At 44.2% G+C, this 26943-nt stretch overlaps 1 protein-coding gene and 1 long non-coding RNA gene across 2 annotated transcripts in view; one reads left to right on the forward strand and one right to left on the reverse strand.

The window, feature by feature from the left end:
- Positions 1-867: 867 nt before the first annotated feature.
- Positions 868-6883, reverse strand: LOC141140381 (uncharacterized). Its single transcript, XR_012243935.1, has 3 exons — positions 6771-6883; positions 2363-2493; positions 868-1241 (listed from the first exon to the last, which is right to left on the reverse strand). It is a non-coding gene; the product is annotated as an uncharacterized lncRNA (long non-coding RNA).
- Positions 3454-26943, forward strand: part of DMBT1 (deleted in malignant brain tumors 1) — a 165362-nt gene continuing 141872 nt past the window's right edge. Inside the window, exons 1-2 of the mRNA XM_073627487.1 lie at positions 3454-3538; positions 4089-4127. Of these exons, the coding sequence (XP_073483588.1) occupies positions 3490-3538; positions 4089-4127 (88 nt within the window). The 5' untranslated portion in view covers positions 3454-3489. The remainder of the gene's footprint in view (positions 3539-4088; positions 4128-26943) is intronic.

Below are 26943 nucleotides of genomic sequence, written 5' to 3' on the forward strand. Positions count from 1 at the left end.
TAGCAGTATAACGGGTCGCTGGTTCGAATCCCAATCATGACACTACCTGAATGGAGTTTGCATGTTCTCCCTGTGCCTCCAGGTACTCTGGTTTCCTCTCACACTCCAAAGACATGCTGTTAGGTTAATTGGCTTCTGTCCAAAATTGGCCCTAGTATATGAATGGGGACTTTGGATTGAGGGTAGGGACTGATGTGAGTGTGCGATGTACAGGGTTAGGGACACTTATAGACACGCACCCACACTCACTCAGGTTGAACTGGATGGACTGGTATCTTTATTCAACCTTACTAACTATGTAATTATGTCCCCAGTAACCAACCCAAAATTATCTTGTAAATGGCCTACATGCTCAGACCTGACCTTTTTACTGTTAATATATACAGGGGGTTATTTACTAAAGGCAAATCCACTTTGCACTGCAAGTTCAAACTACAAGTGCAAAGTGCACTTGAAATTGCACTGAAAGTGCACTTGGAAGTGCAGTCGCTGTAGATCCGAGGGGGGCATGCAAGGAAAATAAAAAACAGCATTTTAGCTTGCACATGATTGGATAATAAAACCAGCAGAGCTTCCCCTCATTTCAGATCTACCCCTCAGATTTACAGCGACTGCACTTCCAAGTGCACTTTCAGTGCAATTTCAAGTGCACTTTGCACTTGTAGTTTGCACTTGTAGTGCAAAGTGGATTTGCCTTTTGTAAATAACCCCCTTAGTATCTCACAAAAGTGAGTACACCCCTCACATTTTTGTAAATATTTTATTATATCTTTTCACGTGACAGCACTGAAGAAATTACACTTTGCTACAATGTAAAGTAGTGAGTGTACAGCTTGTATAACAGTTTAATGTCTAAACCGCTGGCAACAAAAGTGAGTACACCCCTAAGTGAAAATGTTCAAATTGGGCCCAAAGTGTCAATATTTTGTGTGGCCACCATTATTTTCCAGCACTGCCTTAACCCTCTTGGGCATGGAGTTCACCAGAGCTTCACAGGTTGCCAGTGGAGTCCTCTTCCACTCCTCTATGTTGACATCACGAACCTGGTGGATGTTAGGGACCTTGCGCTCCTCCACCTTCTGTTTGAGGATGTACCACAGATGCTCAATAGAGTTTAGATCTGGAGACATGCTTGGCCAGTCCATCACCTTTACCCTCAGCTTCTTCAGCAAGGCAGTGGTCATCTTGGAGGAGTGTTTGGGGTCATCATCTTATTGGATTACTGCCCTGCGGCCCAGTCTCTGAAGGGAGGAGATCATGCTCTGCTTCAGTATGTCACGGTACATGTTGGCATTCATGGTTCCCTCAATGAACTGTAGCTCCCCAGTGACGGAAGGACTCATGCAGCCCCAGACCATGACAATCCCACCATGGTACTGAGGGAGTCGGAGTCTCAGAGGGGTGTGAGAACCCAGGGAAACCCCATATTGAGAGGCTAAGGAGTGGGCCTGTGTAGCAGGGGTGCTGCATCTTTTCTGGCTGAGTAAGCAAAAGAGGAATTTAATTCATGGTGAACACCCCTTAGTGGGCAAAATTACTGTTTGTGCAATTTTGTTTTGTTTTAAATAAAAATGGGCCATCAAATTTTAAAATGGACTACCTAACTTGTTGGACTTACTAAAAAATGCTTTTACCACATTAGCTAAACATCCCCATATCAATATATATGAATGGTCCCTGATATATGGACGAACACCTACCTGTAAAACATGAACACAAAAAGAAATGCAAGCAGAAATGACACTGGTATATCCTTTAAAAACAGTACTATAATGCTGGTGCGAGAAGGGCTAGTATTGGGAACATAGCCTAAATAAGGAAATACATATACAAAACAAAAGGGAAGACCCATGTATGGAAACAAGCCATTGTGCTGATGCTACATCTAGGCATGAATGGCTCCCAATACTCCGCTTAAGCTGACCACATAGACCCATAGGTCCATAAAGTACATAGTGGGCTTGATTTACTAAAGGAAACTAGACTGCACTTTGCAATGTGCAGTTGCTCCAGAGCTTAGTAAATTAGGTAAGGCTTCACTTTGCAAAGAATACCCAATCACATGCAAGGAAAATAAAAAAAAAATTGCATTTTTGCTTGTAACATGATTGGAGGATGGAAATAAACAAGGCTTTAACTCATTTACTAACCTCTGGAGCAATTGCACTTTGCAAAGTGCACAGTCTATTTACCTTTAGTAAATCAACCCCAGTGTGTACAATTGATAAACTGTTCAATTTTAAACAATCTACCTATGGTATTATAGATTTCTTTTTTCCTATGCCACAAGAAAGCACATGCCCCACAGTTGTAATTGTCTACTTGCCAACTTAATCATGCCTTTATTGTTTTCCATTCTTACCTTACTCAGAGCCAGCAGACTCTTTAAATCTCTAGGCTTTCTGATTATTATTTTAGGTCTCTCTGGAAGGGTGTTATTCAGAGCTGGGTCTTCTTGCAGTATTCTTCAATGTGTCCTAAAAACCATGGTATCTAAAGAAACAGTTATATTGTGTATTAAAATATACAGCAAATTAGATATTTGTATGCAGGGCAGCCATCAGAAATACAGCTTTATGCCTGGGCCACCAACATTCCCCAGAGCCCGCCCACTGGCCATCCCACCGAAATCACCCACCCTGGCCATCCCAACGAGTCCTTCAGTGCAACCGCTTTTATTTTAACACTCTTAACACAACTTAATATATGAAAATGAAAAAAAGTGTAACACAAGTCATCACTGCTGTCAAGATTTAACAGTAAGGTATTATAATTTTGACCAAAAAATATACAGCCTGCCACCATGACAAGGTAGACGCTTGAGCAGAACCCTTCACTAACAGTAACTGCACCTTTTCAATACCCCCCCCCCCCCCCCCAAATCTATCCTCCCCTAGCAGATCTAAAAAAATTAAAAAAAAACTAAATATATTTAAACAAAGAGATGGCCCAATCCAGCAGCTGTATGCACTCAGCAACCCCCCCCCCCCGCCCCCCACACACCTGTATGCAGTTGGCCGCGCCTCACACCTGGAACCTGGAAGCACCCCCCTTCACACCTGGATGCACCCAGCCCCCCCACCCTCACAGGACAGGGCAGCCTTCCCAGAAGAGGTGAAACTGTTATATCTGCAATGGGTGCACCAACTCAATATTGAACCTTACAAACAAAGACTGGGATTGCATTAAAGTTCATGTGCATTTAAAGGCAGGCATCCCGATACTTTTCACAACGTAGTGTATGTACACCCTATCATTTACTAGTATTCATAAGAGTTCACAAATATTGATGGGAAGAGTGATCTTTTGTTTCCTGAAATGTTAATCAAGTAATAAATCCAAAGCACATTTTGAAATCTTACTTTATTGTGTTCTTTTTAAATAATTAATCAGTTAATCAATAAACGTGTCAGCAAAAATAAAAGGGAGCAGTAGATTGTGTAACATATAAATAGAACTCTCATACTTACTAGAACAGACTTCTTCACAATGGGGACTTTAGAGCAAATAGTTCTTATTGGACTTCTGTTTCAGTCAGGTAATTCAAACCTACAAAAACCTTTGGCTTAATCTGCATCTGTAATGCAAATATTTAATAGCTTTTCTTTTCTGTTTATATTGTGTAGTGTGATTCAACAATTGATCTCCTAATAACGCACAGTGTTGCGATGATAGGGTTGCACTATGATATATAACAACTTAATTACGCTACAAAAATCAATATTTGTTTGTTTAAATACTTATACTTTATCTTAGGGGTGGCGAGCAGCCATTCTAAATTAGGAATTATGAGCAAGAGATCAAAAAAGTGGGGTTTCATATTCACATTCATTGTACATTTACATTCAGAAAGCACAATATTAAGCGAGCACTTGAAAAAAAGTTGTCACATTACAGCAGTACATGCTTTAGTGCTTCGACAACATCATTATGCTCTAATTTTCACTTTGCTCTAAGCAAATTGTTGTAATTTTTTTACACATGCACATTTACTAATCTAAGGATTTTACAGTAAAAAAAGAAGATTGCACTTGGTTAGGTCATCTGAACTGCATAAAATATTTACAGATCTGCATATTTCCTTTTAGGAGGCACCAGTTCTACAACAGAAAGTTCTTCTTTACAAGGTATCATATCATTTCATATCATATACTTTCATAATGAAATTTGATCAGTCTTTATTCTTATGTTTATGGTGCAGAAAATATTCCTTGGTTTTTGGTGTCTATAAAAAGAAAAGTCCAAATTCCTTCTAAATCAATATGGTCTCTTCTGAGTGCTCGCAAAACTGGTCAGTCTGCTTGAGGCCAGGGTGGTGTTTTTCAGCCCTGCACCTTTCAATGTGTACCAGTCACAGAATTTAATGACCAATCCTTTTCTTCTGGTTACCAAACTGCAGGCCAAAAGGGATTAGGATGGGCAGTGTTAAAAAAATAATTTCTATTTATCTCAGACTTGATGTCACAAATATCTTAATTCGACTGAGCCTTGAATGGGCATCACTAGCGATCCAAAAACATGATATGTATGTATAATATATATATATATATATATATATATATATATATATATATATATATATATATATATATATATATATATATATAATTATACTTACTATTACTGCTGTATTTAGTAGCAGGAACTTTTGTTTAACCCATGACTCTTATTTATTTAGTTCTTAACTGTTCTACATTTGGAGGGAGTTTCCCTCTTGAAAGCAAGTCCTTCTGCCCCATCAGTTGTCTTTTATTTGGTCTGATATATATAGTGCTTTTCAACATTTTTTTTAGTCATGACATGAGGCACCCCAGTTTTAAATATAATTAATATAAATGTTACTTGTCAATGTGAAACCTGAGCCTGTGACAATGCAAACAACTGCCTTGTTGAAATAAACGTTACAGAAGCCTCCCAACACATTAGAGTTCCTCAATTACATTAGATCCCCTTAACATCAGAGCACCCCAGTTTGCCATCTGAGACCCCCTATCACATCAGAGGCTCATCTATACATGAGAGCCCCCATCACCACAGAGTCCCACCATCACCACAGAGTCCCCCATCACATCAGAGTCCCCCATCACATCAGAGTCCCCCCTATCAAAGTGCCCCCCACCATGGAGCCCCATTACAGAGTCCCCTCACCACAGAGCTCCCCCAATCACACAGTCTCCAATCACATAACCCCCAACAGTCCTCTCTTGACAACAGGTCCCTACCTTTTGGCTCTAACAGAGCACAGGAGGACAGGTGGAGCAGATCTGGAGGAGGCAGATTTCTGTCCTCCCTTGAATGCTGGTGGTGATCCTGCATGGTGCCTACCCACAAACAGCATCATGTGTTGCGCCATGGTGTGGGTAGGCCGGCTGCCAACACCATAGGAAGGAATGATGCCACGAATCCTTCCCTAGAGTGTCATCAGTTGTGATGGTGCTGGGAGCCAGCCCATCCACACCATGGCACCCCATGACACTCATTAAGAGCAAACTGGGTAATGGTCTGGTAAACCCAAACAGCAACCCGATTGAGAAACACTGGTTTAGGCCTTTATAAATAAATGCACAATTAAACTAGCAAAAGTGTATACTATAGCAAACATCTACATTTTTGCATTTGGGAAAATTGCTGGTGGTGCGAAAAGTATTTGTGGGTTTAACCAGTTTTTCTGCATTTCATTTTCATGATTTGAACCAACAGGGGGTGTAGCAGTGGTGTGTGCTTTCCCTACATGCTTTCTTATCTCAGAAAGTTTGCAGGTTAACAGTGTTAAAAAGCGACTCCCTATTTCTCTGAATTGTACAAAAATATGGCATGTCCTAAGTGATTGAATATGCTGAGATATTTCAGAGGGACCAAAACAAGCTACATAGTTGGTAAGCTTAAAAAAAGATAATTTTTTATCCAGTTCAACATGACTGTGTGTGTGAGCGTTTATGTCACTACCAAATCCCATATCTGTGCATTGTGTTTGCAAAGAAAAACATCTAAAAGTTTGTTAAACTAATCTACATGCCCCACTGACATCACCAACTGTGGAAGGGACAGCTCCAACAGCAAAGAACCTTTATGCAATTTAAGATTGAACAGCTTCTCATCCAACTTCATTGTGTGGCCATGTGTCTTCTTTGAAGACCTTAGTTTTGCCCCAATGGTCCAGTCGCCTTTTAAAAATTTGTATATATCGATCATATTCCCTCTTAAGTATATTCTTCCCGGAGAAGAGGCACTTAATTCTTCATAATTGAGGCCCTCCAGCCCACTCATTAGCCTTGCTACTTTTCTCTGGAGTCTCTCCAGTTTAGGGACATCATTCCTGAAGATTGGCGACCAAAATTGGACCAGTGTTTTGTAAAGTGGTAGAATTATAGTTGAGTAAATACCCCTTTTAATGTAAGATAAGAGTTCACTATCCTTGCTAGCTGAAGCTAGGCATTGCATGCTATTGCTGAGGCTATGATCTACAATGACCCCAGATCCTTTTCTAATCTTTATTCCCTCAGAGATTCTCCCCTTAGCAAACAATGTGCATGCATATTTTTAGCTCCCAATTGCATACTTTACATTTTTCAATATTAAAATACATCTGCCATATACAGTAGCTGCCAACCCCTGTATTTTATCAAACTTTTTATGTGAAGTTGCTTTATCTTGTTGTGAAGTTATTGTCCTGCTTAGCTTTGTGTCATCAGCAAACACTGAGATTTAAAGTGATTGTAAGGTCTTGTTTTTTTCTCCCTATAAAAATAATAAAAACATGTTATTCTTACCTGCTCTGTTGCAGTGGATTTGCACAGAGCAGCGCAGATCCTCCTCTTCTCTGGTCCCTCTTCTGTGCTCCTGGCCTCTCCCTCCTGTTCAATGTCCCCACAGCAAGCACCTTGCTATGGGGCAGCCGAGCTGAGTCACAGCTCCCTGTATCCAATCAGACACGGAGCCCTGACCTCGCCCCGCTCTTCCCTGATTGACAAGCTGACCGATTAACAGCAGCAGGAGCCAATTGCACCACTGTTGTCTCTCAGCCAAGCAGGAAAGAGAATCTCAGATGGTTGAGGCACTCACGGACACTGCTAGACAGAGAGGGACCTCAGGTAAGTGTTAGAGGGGTTGAAGGGGGCTGCTGCACACAGAAGGCTTTTTATCTTAATGCATAGAATGCACAAAGACAAAAAAGAAAAAAAAAAAAAGTCTGACTTTACAACCCCTTTAACTTTGTATTCCAACCTCCATATCATTTATGAACAAATTAAAAACAGAATTGGTCCCAGGACAGAACCCTGGGGCACACCCCGCTCATAGCTCCATAGACCATTAAGAAAATAGTCTCATAATCACTAATGTGATTAACCGCATAACAACAACCCTGCATTCAGTTTGGCAGGAGTTCTGCAAACTTCAAAAAAGTTTGGAAGCCGAACCCAAACCCTATTGGATGAATAAACTCAATGGGAGCAAAATTTGTCAAATTAAAAATGCCCATTTTCTGGGCCAATAGGCAAGTGGGTGTCAAAAATTAACATACAGACCCCCCCCCCAAGGAGTGAACAGTTTGAGGGGTTTAGGGGTTTGTGCTGTTTTTTTTTTTTAAGAAGCTGGTAATGAATGTAATATGCAATGCAATTTAAACTGCATCGTTTTTTTTACTTTGTAAATTTATTTTTTGCTGTAGAACATCCTGCGTCAAGAAATATAAAAAATATTGTGTAGAGGTCCCCTCAAAGTACATACCAGACCATTTAGACCGAAGGGACGGAAGGGAGAGGTTTGATAATAGAGAGGGTCACTGCTCTCCTCCTGCCAGGACTCTTAGAACCCAACTCAAATAGAGGGGTGGTCAATCCATTACAGTATCTGCTATTTTGTGATCTGTCGATTGTTAAAGTGTTTGACTCTGCTCTCGGGGTTACTTGTCCTGAGAAGTCCCCTGAAAGCAGCCAGATATTGCCATAGAGTTCTATTGCTTTTGTTTCTCAGTCATTATTGTACCGCTGACCAATTTGAGATAGATTTGTCTTCTGTTCAGCTATATTGCTATTGTTTGTTACCATCTCAAAGAAATTTCACAGTAAAGACTATTTCTGTGGTTTACAAGTGTAAACGTGTGTCTTTCCTTGGTGGTGTTCGCACAAACATTATTACCAGGTATGCCAGAGGGGCTGAGACTGTTCGTGGGGTTGAGAGGCAGAGTATAGAACCAAATATACTTAAAGTGGGACAGGGACCTGCTGTGGCCAGATCGCCCGGAAATTCGGCCCCCCTCCTCCTTCCCCCGCCGCCGGGCCAATTAGAAAGTGCAGCGCGCTTTGAGCATGCGCAGTAGGGAGCCAGCAGTGAAGCCGAAAGGCTTCACTGCCTGGTTCCCTTACCAGGAATGGCAGCGGCAGCATCCGGGAGTCGACCCGAAGATCTGCTGGGGTGCCGACATTGCGGGCTCCCTGAACAGATAAGTGCCCTAATATTAAAAGTCAGCAGCTACAGTATTTGTAGCTGCTGACTTAATTTCTTTCACCCAGGCTGGACCTCCTCTTTAAGTGGCTTCTCCGGGGATAGCGCTACACATAAAATACTTGTTACTTGTTGACACTTCCTGTCTATATGCATATACTCCAACAGTGGCAGCATGACATTTTTTAAAGTGGGTCTGTTGACAGTGACAACAGTGGCGCATGCTTATGTAATGTGTGTTGAAACAGCCACTTATAGTCCCCACCTGATGAGTGACAACACAGAAGTACAATTGGGATACAGGAACAGAGCGCTGTTACTGTGTAACCGAAAGTTCCTGAACAAAGACCCTTTAGGCCCCTTTCACATGGTCGGAACGTTCAGGTCCGCCTGTCAGTTTTGACGGCGGACCTGAACGGGTGCTCCATGCTAGTCTATGGAGCGACGGATGTCAGCGGTGACATGTCCGCTGACATCCGACCCAGTCTGATCCGCTAAAAGCAGACGGATGCCTCTACGTTCGGATCCATCGCTGGCGGATCAGATCGGGTGAGATCAGATGAAAGATCCCTCCATAGAAGCCAGCGGCGCTCGACAAGCCCCTCCCCGCTCAGTGAGCAGAGAGGGACCTGTCATCCGCCGACTCAGCGGAGATCAACGGAGAGATCTCCCGCTGAGACGGCGGACCGAGGTGGACTCCGTGGAAGCAGATCCGCCTCGTGAGAATGAGGCCTTAGGCAGGATAACCAGGTATAAAAATAAAAAAAGGTTGCTGATATAAAAATATGGTTTTAGTGTTTATCACAATATTCTGTGTTGGATTGATGCACTTATCCCTTTATTACTATGTAATTTTCAGTTTCCAGTGCTCTATTAGTTCGACTAACAATTACTTGGTCATACAATACCGTACCCAAATAAATGTTATCTCCTTTTTTTTTAAACACATAGATAGGTTTTTTTTTTTGGTGGTATTTATTAACCACTGTGTTTTTGGAAAAAAACTGATGTACTGCATTTCTCACAGCCCCAAAATTGTTTAGTTTTAAGCTAGGTTTACACTGTTGTGCTGTGCTACTACATGCATGTTGATGTGCATTTTTCTGTGTGTTTTTGTGTTAAGGCATCCTGTATATTTGAATGGGCTGCCTACTACACCAAATCGCACAAAATGTACTCTTTTTCTAATTCAGCACACCACAACGCATATTGCTGCGTTGCAATTTGTTGTGGTGTACTGCAACACACATATATTGGGGCCATTAAGAATTTTTTTTTTGTTTAATACATTTTTATTAAAGAAAAATATAACAGAGATACAATTATAACTCAAAATAGAGAACATTTCCATTTTTTCAATAACACAAAGAAAGAAAAACAGTACTCACATACCGTACCAGTTAGAATAATTCCGTAATTACCTCTAGGAAGATACATAAAATCAGCGCACTATCCGACTAGGCAAAGGATATAAACTATGTGAGTACCATGAATCGAACGTAATTGAGTAAAAACATAATGCTTTGGTTTATTGAAAATAGGCACTTAAAAGAGAGTATTGGGTAAAGAATGTAGAGAGAAAGAGAATAGGAGAGAGAAAAAATAAAAAGGAATATAAGAGAAAAAAGTGAGGGGAGAAAGGTGAAAAGGGAGGAGAAGGGAGGTGGAAGGCTGCCGGCATGCAGGGCCATGTATTGAAAAGAGGGTTGCATTAGCGAAGTTAAAGACAATGCTAGGTGGCTAAGTCTGATTGATTAGTTTAAGGGGTTTCTGTAATGAGATTTTTATATGAGGAAGTAGTCTGAAATTTTTTCCAAGAATCCCATATGAGAGAATGTTTCTGAGAGGTCCCTCTGATATTGTGAGTGATACTCTCCATGAGGTGTACGTTGTCAACCATTTGTAGCCAGTTTTTTATAGAAGGAATTACTGATTGACCCCATAAAGTGGGAATCAAGGCCTTGGCAGTATTCAGTAGATGAGGAATGATTGAGCGTTTGTACGACCTTATGGGAGTTTTTGTAACATGAAAAAGGATAGCCCACGGGTCATTTGGTATGTGAACATCAGCAATCTGAAGAATCAGATCATGAATGACATCCCAATATGGACGGATAAGTGGACAAAACCACCATATGTGTGCATGGGTAGCTTTGTTCCCACAGTTCCTCCAGCACAAAGGGGAACTGGCGGGGAACATTTGGTGCAGTCTAACTGGGGTGTAATGCAATCTAGTGAGCAATTTATAGTTGACCTCTGACATTTTTGAGGCTAGGGACGAGGTGTGGGCTAATTGTAGGATCCTATCTTTTTGATTGTCAGTCAGGGAAAGATCAAATTCAGCTTCCCATTTAGTCAAGTAATGTGGGAATCCGGGATTTTGAAGAGTGATAAGGGCTTTATAAAATAACGAAATGCTATGTAGAGGAGGATCTTTTGGATAAAATATAACTTCTATAGCGTTTAAATCACTAACGCCCCTAAGTGGAGTAGCAAGAGAGCTTAGGAAGTGTTGTATCTGGTGGTATCTCCATTTATCTAGAAACGTGGCAGGTTTGGGGGCGAGGATCGTAGGTAATGGTTTTAATACATTGCCATTAAGAATATGGTGGAGCAAAAGAGGCTCTTCCGGCCTCCACGACTTAAAACTTGGATCCAGAAGACCTGGCAAAAAGTATGTATGATTGAGGAGAGGTAATAGGGGGGAGTCATAAGCCCAAGAAAGTTTTTTATGTAAGGCGTCCCATACATCTAAAGAGGATATGGTGAGAGCCAAGGTAGTACGAGCAAGGTTCCTGTGGGATCTGGGTATCCAGGGAGCCATTGAAAGATCCGTGCCACTTAAGGAGTACTCAATTTGTACCCATAACTTCGAGTTAAGAGCATATTTCCACTCAGCTAGTCTGGCCAATACAGTCGCTTGGTAATATGCTTCGAAACAATGACTCCCTGGATATTCTAGGATGTCTGTCCTTCCAGATGAAGCGGGAAACCATGGATTGTAAAATAGTAAAAAACCCCACTGGAACACTCAATGGCAGCATTTGAAAGAGAAAGAGGATGCAAGGTAAAACGTTCATTTTAAATTATATTTACTTTCCCTAACCAGGGGTGAGACAAGTTGGACCAATTTCGTAAGTCATTTCTGATCCTGTTTAGCATGGGAATATAATTATATCGAAAAAGGGAGTGGAGATTAGAAGTAAGATAAATGCCTAAGTATTTCATACATTTTGGTTCCCATTTAAATGGAAAGAGGGGTTTAAGAGAGAGAGAGCCTCAGATTTAGGGATGTTAATGTTTAAAATTTCGGATTTAGATTATTTATTATTTAGGTTTATTTTGAAGTTTGAAATTGAATGAAACGAGGAAAATGCAGACATCAAATTGGGGATCGAAATACATGGTTGTTGAATGAAAAATAGATCATCTGCATAAGCTGCGTATTTATGGGATTTGTTGCCTATTTGTATGCCTTTGATATTAGCATTGGTCCTAATTGTAGCTAAGAAGGGTTCTAAGGTAATTGCAAAAAGGAGAGGGGAGAGGGGACATCCTTGCCTGGTTCCATTATGTAGAACAAAGGGGTCACTTAGCGTCCCATTAATTCTAATTTGTGCTGAGGGATCAGAATATAGGGATGAGATACGGTGGAACATTTTAGGTCCCAGGCCAAAGTGGCGTAAGGTCAATTTAAGGTACTCCCAGTCCACCCTATCAAAAGCTTTTTCCGCATCAGTAGAAAGAAGTAGGGTGGGCTGGGAGTAGCGCTGAACATATTGAATTAAGGAGATTGCACAATCTGAATTATCTTTTGCTTCTCTAGTGGGTATGAAACCTGATTGGTCTGCCGAGATCCATTTGGGTATAAGGGGAAGTAAGCGGTTTGCCATAACTTTGGCGAATAATTTAGTGTCAACGTTAATTAATGATATTGGTCTATAACTGTTACAAAGGGTAGGGTCCTTATCTGATTTGGGAATGACAGTGATATGAGTTGAAAGTGATTCCGGGCGTAGACCTGAGGAGTGAGAGATAGAGTTTGCATATGCAGAGAGGCGAGGAAGTAAGATGTCACTGAATGTTTTATAATAAAGAATAGTGAACCCGTCAGGTCCAGGGGCTTTACCAGAGGGGGAAGACTTTAATGCTGCTTGAAATTCCTCCACCGAGAAGTCTTCTTCTAATTCTTTAAGGACGGACATGGGCAATTTAGGAAGATCAGCTTCTGTCAAGTAGGAAAGCATGCGATTCCGTCTCTCCTTATGAGGAAGAGAGGATAAGTTGTTTTTGACGTTATACAGGTCCGAATAATAATCTCTGAAGGCTTTAGCGATGTCTGGAGTTGCATAAGCTAATGAACCTGACGGGAGTTTGATTTTGGGAACAACGATTGCGATAACAGGTGCATGGTCTGAAATAGATGCGGTGCCTATGTTAGTAGAGTGTAAGAGGGGGAGATGAAAGTGATCTATGAATATATTGTCTATTCTAGAGTATAACTGATGTGTTGAGGTGTAATGTGAAAAATCCTTCTCCTTGGGGTGAAGAAGGCGCCATACGTCCATTAATTGAAGATCAAGAAGCCGTTTTTTCACAAATTTCAGTCGTTTAAAAGAGATATTAAAACGATTTTGTGACGTATCCATAGTGGGGTCTAATGGCATGTTTATATCCCCTGCTAGGATAGTAAGTCCTTTAGCGAAATGTGACAATTTAGTCAGTATTTGGGAGAGAAAGGTTGGTTGATTATGGTTCGGGCAATAGATATTCGCAAGAGTGCATTGAGTATTTCCAATAAATCCCCTAAGAAAAAGAAAGCGACCATGATCATCTGCAAGCATTTCAGGAGGAGAAAGTGGAGGGAAAGAAGGAAGAAAAATTGAGTAAAGAGAGAGATGAGGAGGGATGGAAAAGGATAAACATATACAGAAGATATACATGTAAATCAAAGAACTTGTGGGAAATGAATGAATGTCACGCAGAAATCTGCAGTGGTCCCGTTGGGGAAAGAGAGAGCGAAAGGCCATACCAATCCCTGAGCAGGGGTGGAATAGGACAACTTCAGGGCCGTTCGCACTTGCCTACCCCAGAAGGAAATGGGGGCGGGGTTACGCTGTAAGAGGGAGGTAGTGAGGGGAGTGTGCCCCGACAGCACACGGCCTGTAAAAAATTAGCAAATAACTTGCAACTAGCAAGAAAACAATAAGTTCCAGTTAGAAATATGAAAAACCCATACAAATAGAACCAGAATCAGTATAAACAGTGTACATCCTACAAGATATCATAAATGTAGACCAACCTAGAGCCTGAACCAAAAAACCCCAAAAAAAAGGAAAAGGGAAGATCAAACACTGGTCAGATTAATGGCGAGTCTGCTTTAGTCATAAGTGGACAAGTAAAAGTAGGAAAAACATAGCGGCCAAAAATCGGACTCTATAAAAAGCAAACAAAAAAAAAAAACACAAACAAAAAAAAACCTTGTAGGAGAGAGACTGTTTACATTAATGATAAAGGCGTGGGTGAAAAAATAAATGGTTCAACCATGTTTTTGTGCAGAACCCGGGAGAGAAGTGCGCCTCTTCTTTGAGGGGGTTTTTTTCCAAAGAGCGTCCATAGGGCAGGAGAATTTAGGGATTGGGTCCTGCCAGCCTGGAAGTTCCATGGGCGAGAGATGTAAATCCTGCAGAAAAGTTGGGAGTTCCTCAGGAAATCTCAGCGTATGGGAGCGGCCATTTTTTGTGGCAATCAGGCAGGCAGGGAAGCCCCATCTGTATGTGATCCCGTCAGAGCGTAGTTGGTCAAGGAGCGGTTTTAGGGCTCTACGACGATCTAAAGTATCTTTGGAAAGATCTGGATAGATGGTGATAGTAGCCCCATCAAAGTCAATGTTAGGCAGTCCCCGCATCTTCACCATGATGGCATTTTTATCTTCAAAGTAATGTGGGCGACATATAACATCCCTGGGCAGATCTGAGTTAGCATTACGGGGTCGTAGGGCACGATGCACATGGTCGAAGCGTAGTGGTGCAGTAACAGGGTTACCCAGAATAGTATTAAAAATGCCCCTTATAGAAGGTTCAAGATCAGTATCTCCAGTGGCTTCCGGCAGACCTCTAACACGTATATTATTTCTGCGGTTACGGTTCTCGAGGTCTTCAAGCTTATACAAAGATGCACGGTGGGCAAACGCCAGCTGGGTAACAGTGTCCTGCAATTCTTTAATAGCTAATGCTTGCGTGTCTTGTCGCTGCTCCGTTTCCTCTACTCTGACCAAGATATGTGACATATCAGATCTAACTGCAGTTGTTTCTTTTTTAATGGATTTCTCCAAACTGTGAAACATGCCTGCAAGTTCTTTTTTGAGACCACTCATAAGTGTAGACATTTCAGAGCCTGCGGGGGATCCAGGATCGTCCATAAGATCCGAGCAGTAGGAGGATGCCGGAGAGCTCTCTCTCACCGATGCGGCGTGGGATGATGGAGAAGCGCTTGTTCTCGAGGTTCTGGCTTGGTTGCCACGTGCGTTGGCTAAGTATTGCTGAATAGAACCAGTAGAGGCTGGAATGGGTAGTGAGCTCTTGTTTGGACGTTTAACTGGGGCAGGCCGGAGTTTAGGTGTTTTTGCGGGCATAGCTGGAACTATATGGCTGATAACTGTAAAGAGCACCTCCCCTCACATCTGAGCAATATCACACATTCATCAAGGTGCTATCAGCATACAGAGGGATTCCCATTGGGAGCACAAAGGTGGCCTCTGGTCTCCAGATGCAGGCCAGAGCCACGGACCTTCCTAGCGGCAGTGGTCGGCCAGGAGCTGCAGTATTATGTGGGACTTAAAAGAATCAATTAGGATCTACAGTCAAAGTCACATAAAATATATAGCCCAGCTCTTTGAGGGGGGAATCTTGCTGCAGGAAACAGTAAGGGAACTTCAATGAGGTTCAGTGAGGCAGAAAATCTAAAAGGGTGTATTTGGAGCACCAAGATGGCCGCCGGCCTCCAGAAGTAGGCCGAAGCCGCGGACTTTCCTGGCGGCTCTACCCGGCCGGGTGGGTGCCGCCTCTAAAAAAGAGTCTAGTATCCGTGCGGTGCGTGGGTGGAGGGGGAATGCTGTTACACACTGTGTCCCAGATATTGGAGAGGGCCGATCAACTCCAGATTGGTGTCCGGAACCTGGATACTACAGGACAGGAGGCTCCGATCTAGCCGCAGGCCGCAAGATGGCGACCGGCCGCAGGGAAGAAAGGCTGAGGGCTCGGGCTCACAAGCAATCCACCGCCGCTGGTCCCTGTCAATCTCCGGCAGGGCGGGGGGCCGCCAACCCAGGGCAGATGTCAGCGCTCGGGTCACAGGGACGCCAGGCCGGAGGCTCCGTGCAGGCAGAAGGCCCCAAAATGGCGACCGGCACCCTGGCGTGGCACAATCCGTAGGCCCGGATCAGGATATTCAGCTGGAGCCAGGAAAGACCCCTCCCGGAGTATAGCAGGGGGGGTCCAGAAGGCTGTAAAGGGGTGATGGAGGCTCAAAAAGGTGGATTAGTATCCGGATGGCAACGGATTGCTTGTGCTTTTGAGGAGCTCAGCTAGCTCACGTCCTCCTCGGTGCTCGTCCAGACACGCCCCCCCGGGACCATTAAGAATAAAATGCACTGCAGTAGATTAACGTACAAACAGATGGGTGCCCCATACCCGCTGATGCTCATCGTTTTTTCCAATAACATTGGTAGTCATTGTGCCATCTTTCTAGTTTATGTGCCCCCCCCCATGTACCCAGTTGCTTCTATTTGGTGGGGAGTGTGCCTCCTTCCTTGCTGCTCAGTGTGGTTACCTTGCACTGGTGGTAGTGGCAGTATCTGTCCAGTGACAGCTCAGATCACAGTAACAGGTGCATGTGTAATGAGAGTGTCAAATCAACAGTCAGAGTCCAAAATGTTTAATATTAGTCTTGGTTCCAAATAACACAGAACAGCCAATGCATTTTGGGGCTCTAAGACCTCCCACTTCTTCAGAGCTACAAAAAGCAGAAATTAATAAATATGAATTCCTACATTGGTTCAATAAAAGAGCTAGGATGTATCAATTTCTAATAAAAAATATATTAAAAAATGTTAGAGGAGCTCCAGTCTGGAAAAATAAAAAATAAAAGTCAGCAGGCACAAATACTGTAGCGACACTTACCTGTCCAGGGATCCTGCAATGCCCGCACCCTATGCTGATTCATCAATCGGCTTTGGGTGCAGGCACAGGCATTGTAAGTAAGGAAAACCAGCAGTGAAGCCTTCAGGCTTCACAGTCGGTTTCCTACTGCGCGTGAGTTACGCTGTGCTTTCGGAATGGTCCTGCGTGTGCCCCAAAAGGCAGCGGGGGTCGGGGGGTGAAGAGGAGGGGCTAGAAATGGACGTATATTGGCGATCAGTGATCTTAATCAGAAGTGGCAATAATATATTAAAGCGGAGCTCCACATCTTCGCACCCTCCACTGACACATTTAGCAATTTTTGGGGGAAGCGGGTATCTGGTTTTGACAGGTACCCACACCCCCCAAAAAGTGCTAAATGTGGCAGTGGAGGGTGCAAAACAAGTGGAGCTTCCCATTTTGGGTGGAGCTCTGCTTTAATATATTATTCTATAGTGTTATTATTTAACCACTTGCCGACCACTGCACACCAATATACGTCGGCACAATGGCAGTGGTGGGCAAATGGGCGTACCTGTACTGTATGTCCCCTTTAATTGGTGGGGCTAGCATGCACGCGTGCCCGCCGTGTAAAGCGTGACAGTCTCCTGTCGATCGTGTCACGGAGCAGCAGAATGGGGAAGTGCCTATGTAAACAAGGCATTTCCCCGTTCTGCCTTGTGACATGACAGAGATCACTGCTCCCTGTCATTGGGAGCAGTGATCGCTGTTATGTGAATTGAAGCCCATCCCCCCCACAGTTAGAATCATTCCCTAGGACACACTTAACCCCTTGATCGCCCCATAGTGGTTAACCCCTTCTCTGCCAGTGCCATTTACACAGTAATCAGTGCATTTTTATAGCACTGATTGCTGTATAGATGACAATGGTCCCAAAATATAGTGTAAAAGGTGTCTGATGTGTCCGCCATAATGTCGCAGACATGATAAAAATCGTAGATCGCCGCCATTGCTAATAAAAGAAAAAAAAATATATAATAAAAATGCCATAAATCCCCTATTTTGTAGACGCTATAACTTTTGCTCAAACCAATCAATATACGCTTATTGCGATTTTTTTAACATAAATGTAGTCTTCTACATATATCGACCTAAACTGAGAAAAAAAATTATTTTTTTTAATATATTTTTGGGGGATATTTTTTATAGCAAAAATTTTTTTTTTTTTTTTCAAAATTGTCGCTCTTTTTTGTTTATAGCGCAAAAAATAAAGAACGCAGAGGTGATCAAATACCACCCAAAGAAAGCTCTATTTGTGGGGGGAAAAAAAAAATACATCAATTTTGTTTGGCTGCAACGTCGCATGACCACGCAATTGTCATTTAAAGCGACACAGTGCCGAATCGCAAAAAGTGCTCTGGTCAGGAATGGGGTAAAATCTTACGGGGCTGAAGCGGTTAAATACTAATATAATAGCAAGATTCTAAAAAGCTGATCTAAACTTGTAAATGTTCTAAGAAAAAAAATGAGAATCTTCAGTTTTAAGCAACAGCAATGATTAGGGATGGGCGAACATTTCGGCCTGAGGATGAGTTGTTCGCCCATTCAACAAACACCCGAATTATTGGGGCGTTCGACCGTTTGTTTGGCCTGCCGAATGACCATAATCCACTGCGCCGCCGCACAGTGCATTGGAATCCCTCATTGGCTGAAGCAATGAAAGCTTTGACAAATTATGGCAAAGAGTACTGTCAGAGCCATGACTGGACGCGGTCATGATGACTCTATCCAATCATGGCTCATTGCTCTTAGTCCCGCCCCACACTATAAAAGTATTCAATAGTGTGATATCAGCATTGAGAGAAATAGAACAGGGCTCTGTTCAGTATTACTAGACAGTTATGCCCTGTACACAGGGTCGGATATTGATCGGACATTCCGACAACAAAATCCATGGATTTTTTCTGACGGATGTTGACTCAAACTTGTCTTGCATTCACACGGTCGGACAAAGTTGTCGGAAAATCCGATAGTTCTGAACGTGGTGACGTAAAACACATACATCGGGACTATAAACGGGGCAGTAGCCAATAGCTTTCGTCTCGTAATTTATTCTGAGCGTGCGTGGCACTTTGTGCGTCGGATTTGTGTACACATGATCGGAATTTCCGACAACGGATTTTGTTGTCGGAAAATTTTATAGCAAGCTCTCAAACTTTGTGTGTCGGAAATTCCTATGGAAAATGTGTGATGGAGCCTACACAGTTGGAATTTCCTACAAAAAGGTCCTGTCACACATTTTCCATCGGAAAATCCTATCGTGTGTACAGAGCATGTGTGTGATATTCTGATTCTATTGACAGTGTAGAATATCAGTTTAGTGTGAATCTAGTGGTAGTTCAGTCAGTGTGAGTGTAGTGACTAGGGATCAGCTGAACACCCCCCGGTTCGGTTCGCACCAGAACCTGCCAACGGACCGAAAGTTTGCGCAAACTTTAGAACTCCATTACAGTCTATGGACCTTGAACGTTCGAAATCAAAAGTGCTAATTTTAAAGGCTAATATGCAAGTTATTGTCCTAAAAAGGGTTTGGGGACCCGGGTCCTGCCCCAGGGGACATGTATCAATGCAAAAAAAAAAGTTTTAAAATGGACGTGAAAAAAAAAGTGAAATATTCCTTTAAATATCATACCTGGGGGGTGTCTATAGTATGCCTGTAAAGTGGCGCGTGTTTCCCCTGCTTAGAACAGTCCCAGCACAAAATGGCATTTTTAAAGGAATAAAAGTAATTTAAAACTGCTTGCGGCTTTAATATAATATCAGGTCCTGGCAATATGAATGAAAATCAGTGAGACAAGCGGCATACATGACCCCTTTGGGTCTTGTATGGATATTAAGGGGAACCCCATACTCAAAATAAGGAAAGGCGTGGGGCCCCCAGGCCCTATATACTCTGAACAGCAGTATACAGGCAGTGCAAACAAGACAGGGACTGTAGGTTTGTTAAGTAGAATCTGTTTGTAATTTTGAACTGGTACATTTTCAAAGTGTTTAGCTCCAGCCACAAAATCTATTTAAGCTTTTTGGAAAACATAGGGAAGGGTTAGCATCCCTGTAACATTTGTTTTGCTGTCTGTGCACCTCTTCAGAAGATTTCACCTCACTTTCTGTCCCAATGACAAATGCTTTTTTGAAAATTTGGGGTTTTTAGTGAAACAAGGATTGGTGATAAAGCATCAGTGAAGAGGAGACACGTTTTTCCCATATTAACTCTTACAGGAGAGAATTTCCCTTCCTAGGGGTAGATTTCATCTCACTTCCTGTTGTCTCCTTCCATTTGCAAGTAGGAGTTTGTAAGTTGGATGTTTGAAAGTAGGGGCCTGCCCTATATACTCTGCAGAAATTGGGGCCTTAGGTGTTGGTGTTGCCACAACACTGTAAGCCCTCACAGTTACTCTTGGTGGGCACAGGAATGGGCACTGCTGTGAAATATTAGATCAAGAATTGTAATTACATGTCCCTGTTGAACAGAGGCTGAAAAATTGGGCCTTGGCTACTGGTGGCGGTGCCCAGAACCAAAAATGTTCTTACAAGCTATCAGCATGAAAATTGCGGAGTAAGAGGATTGTGACTCAGCATAACAGTATAGTCACTCAGCATCAGCATAGGCAGTCTTAAAGGGATCTCACATAAAAAAAAAAAAAAAAAAATCAATTGGTTACATCAGCATCAGGTGCTTGGTAGCTGGTGATCCAAGACTGATTCATTTTTATGAAGGTCCGTCGATCGACCGGTCAGACCTTGGGGCTGCGGACTAAAAAAATTTATCTGAACACATTGGTCAGACGGCCACGTTCTCCACCGCTCCTTCTTTGACTGACCGAAGCCTCAGCAACACATTGTCCAGGAGGACCAGGAAATTGTAACCTCCCAGGCTCTGGAAAAGCGTTGCACAAACCTTTCTGCAAGGCTTCCCGAAGATGTTTCATCCTCTGCTCCCTCTGCGATGGCAAGATAAGGTCCGCAACCTTACCCTTGTAACGTGGATCAAGGAGGGTTGCCAGCCAGTAATCATCCCTCCCCTTGATACCACGAATACGAGGATCCTTCCACAGGCTTTGCAGGATCAGGGAGGCCATGAAGCATAGGTTTGCTGAGGCATTCGGTCCAGAGTCCTCTGGGTCACTAAGGACGACATGATCCGCACCCACCTCCTCCCAGCCACGTACAAGTCCATGGGTTTCTTCAGACTGTAAATGATCCCTTGAAGACTGCTGCTGATGCTAAGTGCCAGGCTCCACCTCCATGCTGACGCAATCCTCCTCCTCCTCTTCCTGTGTGATCGGCGGGCACGCAGGAACACTGTCTGGATAAAGGGGGCCTTGAGAGGTAAGGAAGTCCTACGCTTCCTCCCTCTGTTCTGCCTCAAGTGCCCTGTCCATTATTCCACGCAGCGTGTGCTCCAACGGGTGGACAAGAGGGACAGTGTCACTGATGCATGCTCTGTCACTGCTCACCATCCTCGTGGCCTCCTCAAATGGTGACAGGACAGTGCATGCATCCCTGCTCATAGCCCACTGGCGTGGGGAAAAAACCAAAGTCCCCTGACCCTGTCCTGGTGCCATAGTCACACAGGTACTCATAGATGGCCCTCTGCTGTGTGTGCGGCCGCTGCAGCATGGCCAACGTTGAGTTCCACCTGGTGGGCATGTCACAGATTAGGCGGTTCTTGGGCTGGTTAAATTCCTTTTGGAGGTCAGCCAGCCGAGCACTGGCATTATATGACCTGCGGAAATGCACACAGACTTTCCTGGCCTGCCTCAGGACATCCCGTAAGCCCGGGTACCTGCCCAAGAACTGCTGCACCACCAAGTTAAGGACGTGAGCCAAACAGGGCACATGGGTCAGTTGTCCCTGTCGGAGAGGAGGTTGGGGCCATTGTTGCAAACCACCATACCTGGCTTAAGCTGGCGTGGCGTCAACCACCTCTGAACCTGCCCTTGCATAGCTAATAGAATCTCTGCCCCAGTGTGGCTGCTGTCCCCCAAGCACACCAGCTCAAGCATCTTTTTGCCTGCGTGTTTGCATAGCCCCTTGAACGCCTACGGAGCACCGCTGGTTCCAAGGACAAATCAGCACAGGAAGAGGCCATGGAGGAAGAAGAAGAGGAGGGGGTGGAGGAGAGAGGTGTGGCAGAATCACCACTAGTAGAATTTTGGAGGCGTGGTTGTGGAACAACCTCCAACACTACTGCACCCTGTCCTGCATCCTTCCCAGCTGCCAAAAGAGTCACCCAGTGCGCGGTGAAAGATAGGTAACATCCCTGTGCATGCCTGCTGGACCATGAGTCAGCGGTAATATGCACCTTACCACTGACTGCCCTGTCCAGCGAGGCCAAGACATTGCCTTCCACATGCCGGTAGAGAGCCGGCATCGCCTTCCGTGAGAAAATGTGGCGTTTGGGAACCTGCCACTGAGGAACCGCACATTCCACAAACTCACAGAAGGGGGCAGAGTCCACAAACTGAAAAGGCAGCAGTTGCAGTGCTAGCATTCAACGGCTGGGCATGTGGATGGCTGGGAGCGAACTACTTTCGGCGGTGCAGCAGCTGGGGCAGGGAAATTTGCCTGGTACAATCTGACGTCGGTGTACCAATAGCAGGTTGCCTGCAAGTACTTGGCTGTGACACACCTAATTCTACACCTTCATTCCTCTCCGTGCAGGTTTCAGAGAGGACTGAAGGTAGGGGGGTTGGAGATCCCAGCTGATGAGGAGCAAGGAGAGGTCTGCTTTGTTCTTTGGTGTGGGTCTTTTAGGTACGCTTGCCAATGAACTGCATGGCAGGTCGACATATGTCTGGTCAAGCATGTGGTGCCCAAGCGGGTGATGTTTTGGCCACGTGAGATAGGCTTGAGACATATATTGCAAATAGCAGCAGCGGTAGGATCTGATGCACTCGTCTCAAAAAAGGCCCACAAAGAACTTTTGAAATAACACGCAGAGACAGCAGCGCCGTGCACATGCAGGGCTCTGCGTTGTAATGCAGTCGATGTGCTGCCCTTAAGCTGGCCCCTGGAGGGCATCCTGCCTCGTTGGAGATGTGCCTCCTCCTCTCTCCTCTCAGGCACCCACGTGGAGTCAGTGACCTCATCATCCCCTCCCTGCTCATCACTGGAGCAAAGCTGGCAGTATGCTGCAGCTGGGGGAACATGACAGCCAGATTGCTGTCCTTCTTGGGCATCTCCTCTCTCTGGTCTCATGGTACTGCCTTCCTCTAGCTGGGTACCATCATCAGAGCCTTCAAAACGCTGGGCATCCTCATACGCTGGGCATATTTCAGTGCGTTACGCGCCGTTTAACACAGTATATTTCTGTGCATTAGTGCACATTTAACGCAGTATAGTTCAGTACATTACTGCAAGTTTAGCTCCATATTGTTCAGTGCTTTACCTTCCGTTTAACACAGTATATTTCTGCACATTAGTGCACGTTTAAATCAGTATATTTCAATGCATTACTGCAAGTTTAACGCAGTATATTTCAGTGAGTTACTGAAAGTTTATGTCACATTTCAGTGCATTACGTGCCATTTAAAGCACTATATTTCTGTGCATTACTGCAAGTTTAACCCCCTATATTTCACTGCATTACGTGCATGTTTAACACAGTACATTTCTGTGCGTTACTGCACGTTTGACACAGTATATTGCAGTGCGTTAGTGCAGGTTTACTGCAGTATATTATAGTGTATCAGTGGAGTGTGTCTGTGTAGTGAGTACTCAAGTTAAAGTGCACCAAACACCACTTTTAAATTGATTAAAAGTGCATCCACGTACACATTTCCACATCTTTATTACATTTTGTTAATAAGCACCCCCCCACCCCAATCATGTCTGGGAGGACAACAAGAAGAGGCAGACTTTCCTATAGCACTGTGAGGGGACCAGTAGTGTATGTGTCCACAGGCAAAGGCAGACATGGTCAGTCCTCAGGCAGGACATCATTTCCTCTGTTTAGTGATGTTGCCCATGCTATCCAGCCACAGCATGCAGAGGAGGTGGTAGACTGGCTTACTAAACCATCCTCATCCTCCGTCACCCAAGCAGAGATTAGTGCGCAGTCCACTGCAGCTGCCAGAGTGGCTAAATCTGCCTCCTTGTCCACAGCTATTCCTGCCATAGCCCCAGCATCAGGCATGGAGGAGTTAGCGGAGTTATTTTAACACAGCTTCAGCCACTTGCTCCTTGATGATGCACAGCCATTACTTGATTCAGATGTTGGTTCTGAGGTTAAGGAAGGCAGGAACATGAGCCTACAGAGAGGGGAGAACACTGGTGCACAAATTGGCAGTCATGTTCCCCCAGCCGCAGCGTATTGCCAAGTTGTCTCCAGTGGTAATGAGGAGGAGGATGATGATGTCACTGATGCTACTTGGGTGCTGGGTAGAGCAGAGGTGGAAAGTGAGGGTGAGGCACAAGCCACCCTCTTCCATCACATTGTGGAGCCGTTAGCTCCCGGCCCACTTCCCACAGCTCAGCGCTCTGGGCCTTTTTTAGCACATGTGCAGCCTATCACACTGTTGCAATTTTCAAACTCTTAAGCACATCAAGCGTGGCAAAAACACCAACAATTTGAGTACCACATGCTTGACAGGGCATTTAACCTCCCAGCACTCAGATCGTTGGCAAGATTACCTGAAAGCCACAAAAAACTGGCGCAATTCTGTTACTCCTCACTCACCTCAGCCTGCCCCTGCTATACCTCAAACTCTCAGCAGCCTCCACTGACAGGGGTGATGGTATAACACAGGGTGTCCCAGGTCCTTGCAGTGCCTCTGCCAGTAGCACACTACCAGCTGTAGACTATAGCCGGCAAATTTCTCTGCCCCATCTGCTGCAGCAATAAAAAAAAAAAAAAACACAGTTACTGTCACCCACATGCCCAGCGTCTAAATGCAAGCTTGTCCAAGCTGCTGGCTCTACAACTACTGTCTTTCCGTCTGGTGGATTCTGCCCCCTTCCGTAAATTTTCAGAATGTACTGTACCACAATGGCCGGTTCCCAGTTGCTATTTCTTTTCATGCAAGGCCATGCCAGCTCTGTACCATCATGTGGAAGGCAATGTTGTGGCATTACATTCATTACTGAATGTAATGTATTGCAGATCACATTGCAGTATATTCTTTTGTGGCCACTCTGGCCGGGGACATTGAGAGGCTGACCCGGAAGTGACGTCAAACACGTCATTTTCAGGGTCGGCAACAAGGAGGGGAGGAAAGTGAACACGTGTCAGCTCTTCTCCCTTCCCTCTACCCACCGACCGTCGCTATGTCTGTCCTGGGCCCGCAGATGGGCAAATGGAGCCCAGGATACATGGTGGGGGTGCACGCACGGGGAGCTCCGTTACCGGGAGTGTGCAAAAGCAATCGTGTGGCAGTGCAGCCACCGGAATGCTCCTGACAGGCAGGAGTCTACTTGTCAGATTTACACACAATATCAGTGGCTGTAGCCAATGGTAATGTGTGTGTAAAACCTGCTTAGCTTAGTGTCCTGCTTAGCTTAGTGTCATCTGCAAATACAGAGATTGAACTGTTTACCCCATCCTCCAGGTCGTTTATGAACAAATTAAACAGGGTTGGTCCTAGCACAGAACTCTGGGGGACCCCACTTCTCATCCCTGACCATTCCCCATTTATCACCACCCTCTGAACTCGCCCTTGTAGCCAGTTTTCAATCCATGTACTCACCCTACGGTCCATGCCACTGGACCTTACTTTGTACAGTAAACGTTTATGGGGAACTGTGTCAAATGCTTTTGCAATTCCAGATACACCACCTGGACAACTTAAATGTTTGTGCATTGCTACATTGTTGTGAATCCCTAACAATTAGACCCAGACTACCAAATAGCAGATTAAGTAAATGTATTGTCTCAAAGCAGGTAACAGTACTAGACTTGATATGAAGCAAACAAACACTATGAAACAAATAAACACTGCAAAGTTGCAGAACTGAATTAACTGAACACTGTGCTATAATTGGAAGACCTAACTGTATAACGACAGTGTTAAACCACGTTTTAACCAAACTAACCACTATTGAGCTGCATTAGACCCATCTAACTCAATAATAATGTTCTTGAGTGCACTCTATTACGATACCCCAGATATTAATATCGGTAAGTGTTCCTGAGTGGGGTACCCCTTAAAAGTGGTGATATTGTACCTGGTGCCTTAATACTGATGTTGGCCAGCTTGCGATGGGGCTCTTTGTTTGTGGTGCACAAAAGTCTGTCTTTTTAAGAGTATGTGGATTTATAGCTGAAATCTACTAGTTAAGGGGCAGTCTATGCAGAGCAGGGTGTAGCAAGGGGTTAAATGTGTGTTCTTTCCTCACCACTCCCGGCAGGCGTCAGGTCCTGTTTCATATGCTTGGTGGGTCCAGACATCAAATCCCAGAGACTTGGACGCTCGGCTCTGGTACACACTTGCACAGTCTCTGGTAAGCTGCAGCAGGAGGACTATCTTCCCTCAGATGTAGGCATCAGACACCGGCAGCAAGACCTCTCTGTGTGGTGCTCTTTTCCTCTGAGGTCCCATAGGAAGTCCTCTTAATACGGCATCCCTTCACAAGAATAATGTAGTCTCTCCCCCCCACCTGGGAAAGTCTAGGCTCTTCTTCTCCTCCTGCAGTTTGGAGTCCATCCCACTGCCGTTCAATGGTATTGTGCTGTGCTCTTTAAGGAAATTCACTTCCTAGTGTCCTCTGCAATACAGCAGGTTATCTTTCTCATGCTCCAATTGGCTCAGACTCTCCTGAGAGGGGGGGAGGGGGAGCAAGAACCAATTTCACACAGATCCTCCCTGTGAGCCTGCAGTGAGAGAAAGAAGAGAAGCTGGCTGTAGCACTTAGCACTCAGCTACACAGTGTTCTCAAGATCCCTTCCAGTCTAACTGAGCAGGGCTTTCAGCATGTTTCTAGGCAGTACTGTAGCCTCTTCCTAGTCATTTTGTGTTGGTGGAACTCTAGTGGATGTGTTGGCCAGTATATACTCAGGTTTGGGAACAGTAAAGCTGACCATACACTGGTCGAAATTTGGCTGGTTCTACAGGGACCAGCCAAATTTTCTCAGTGTGTGGCAGTCCTTGCTCAAAAAAAGTAAATCATTTGATCAACTTTTGTTGAACAGTCATGATTAAAACGTTTGTTGGCTAGTCCCACTGTCAAAATACAATGTCTGGGGGTTGCCACCATATCTGTACAGTATATACTACACTCTTTTTAAATACGTGTGTATACAGTATAAGAAGGAGTGTATATACATTATGAACACTCTTAATATGTGTTAACGGCTGTAAAA

The sequence above is a fragment of the Aquarana catesbeiana genome, linkage group LG04 (assembly GCF_042186555.1).
Source record: "Aquarana catesbeiana isolate 2022-GZ linkage group LG04, ASM4218655v1, whole genome shotgun sequence".
NCBI classification, from domain to species: Eukaryota; Metazoa; Chordata; class Amphibia; order Anura; family Ranidae; genus Aquarana; species Aquarana catesbeiana.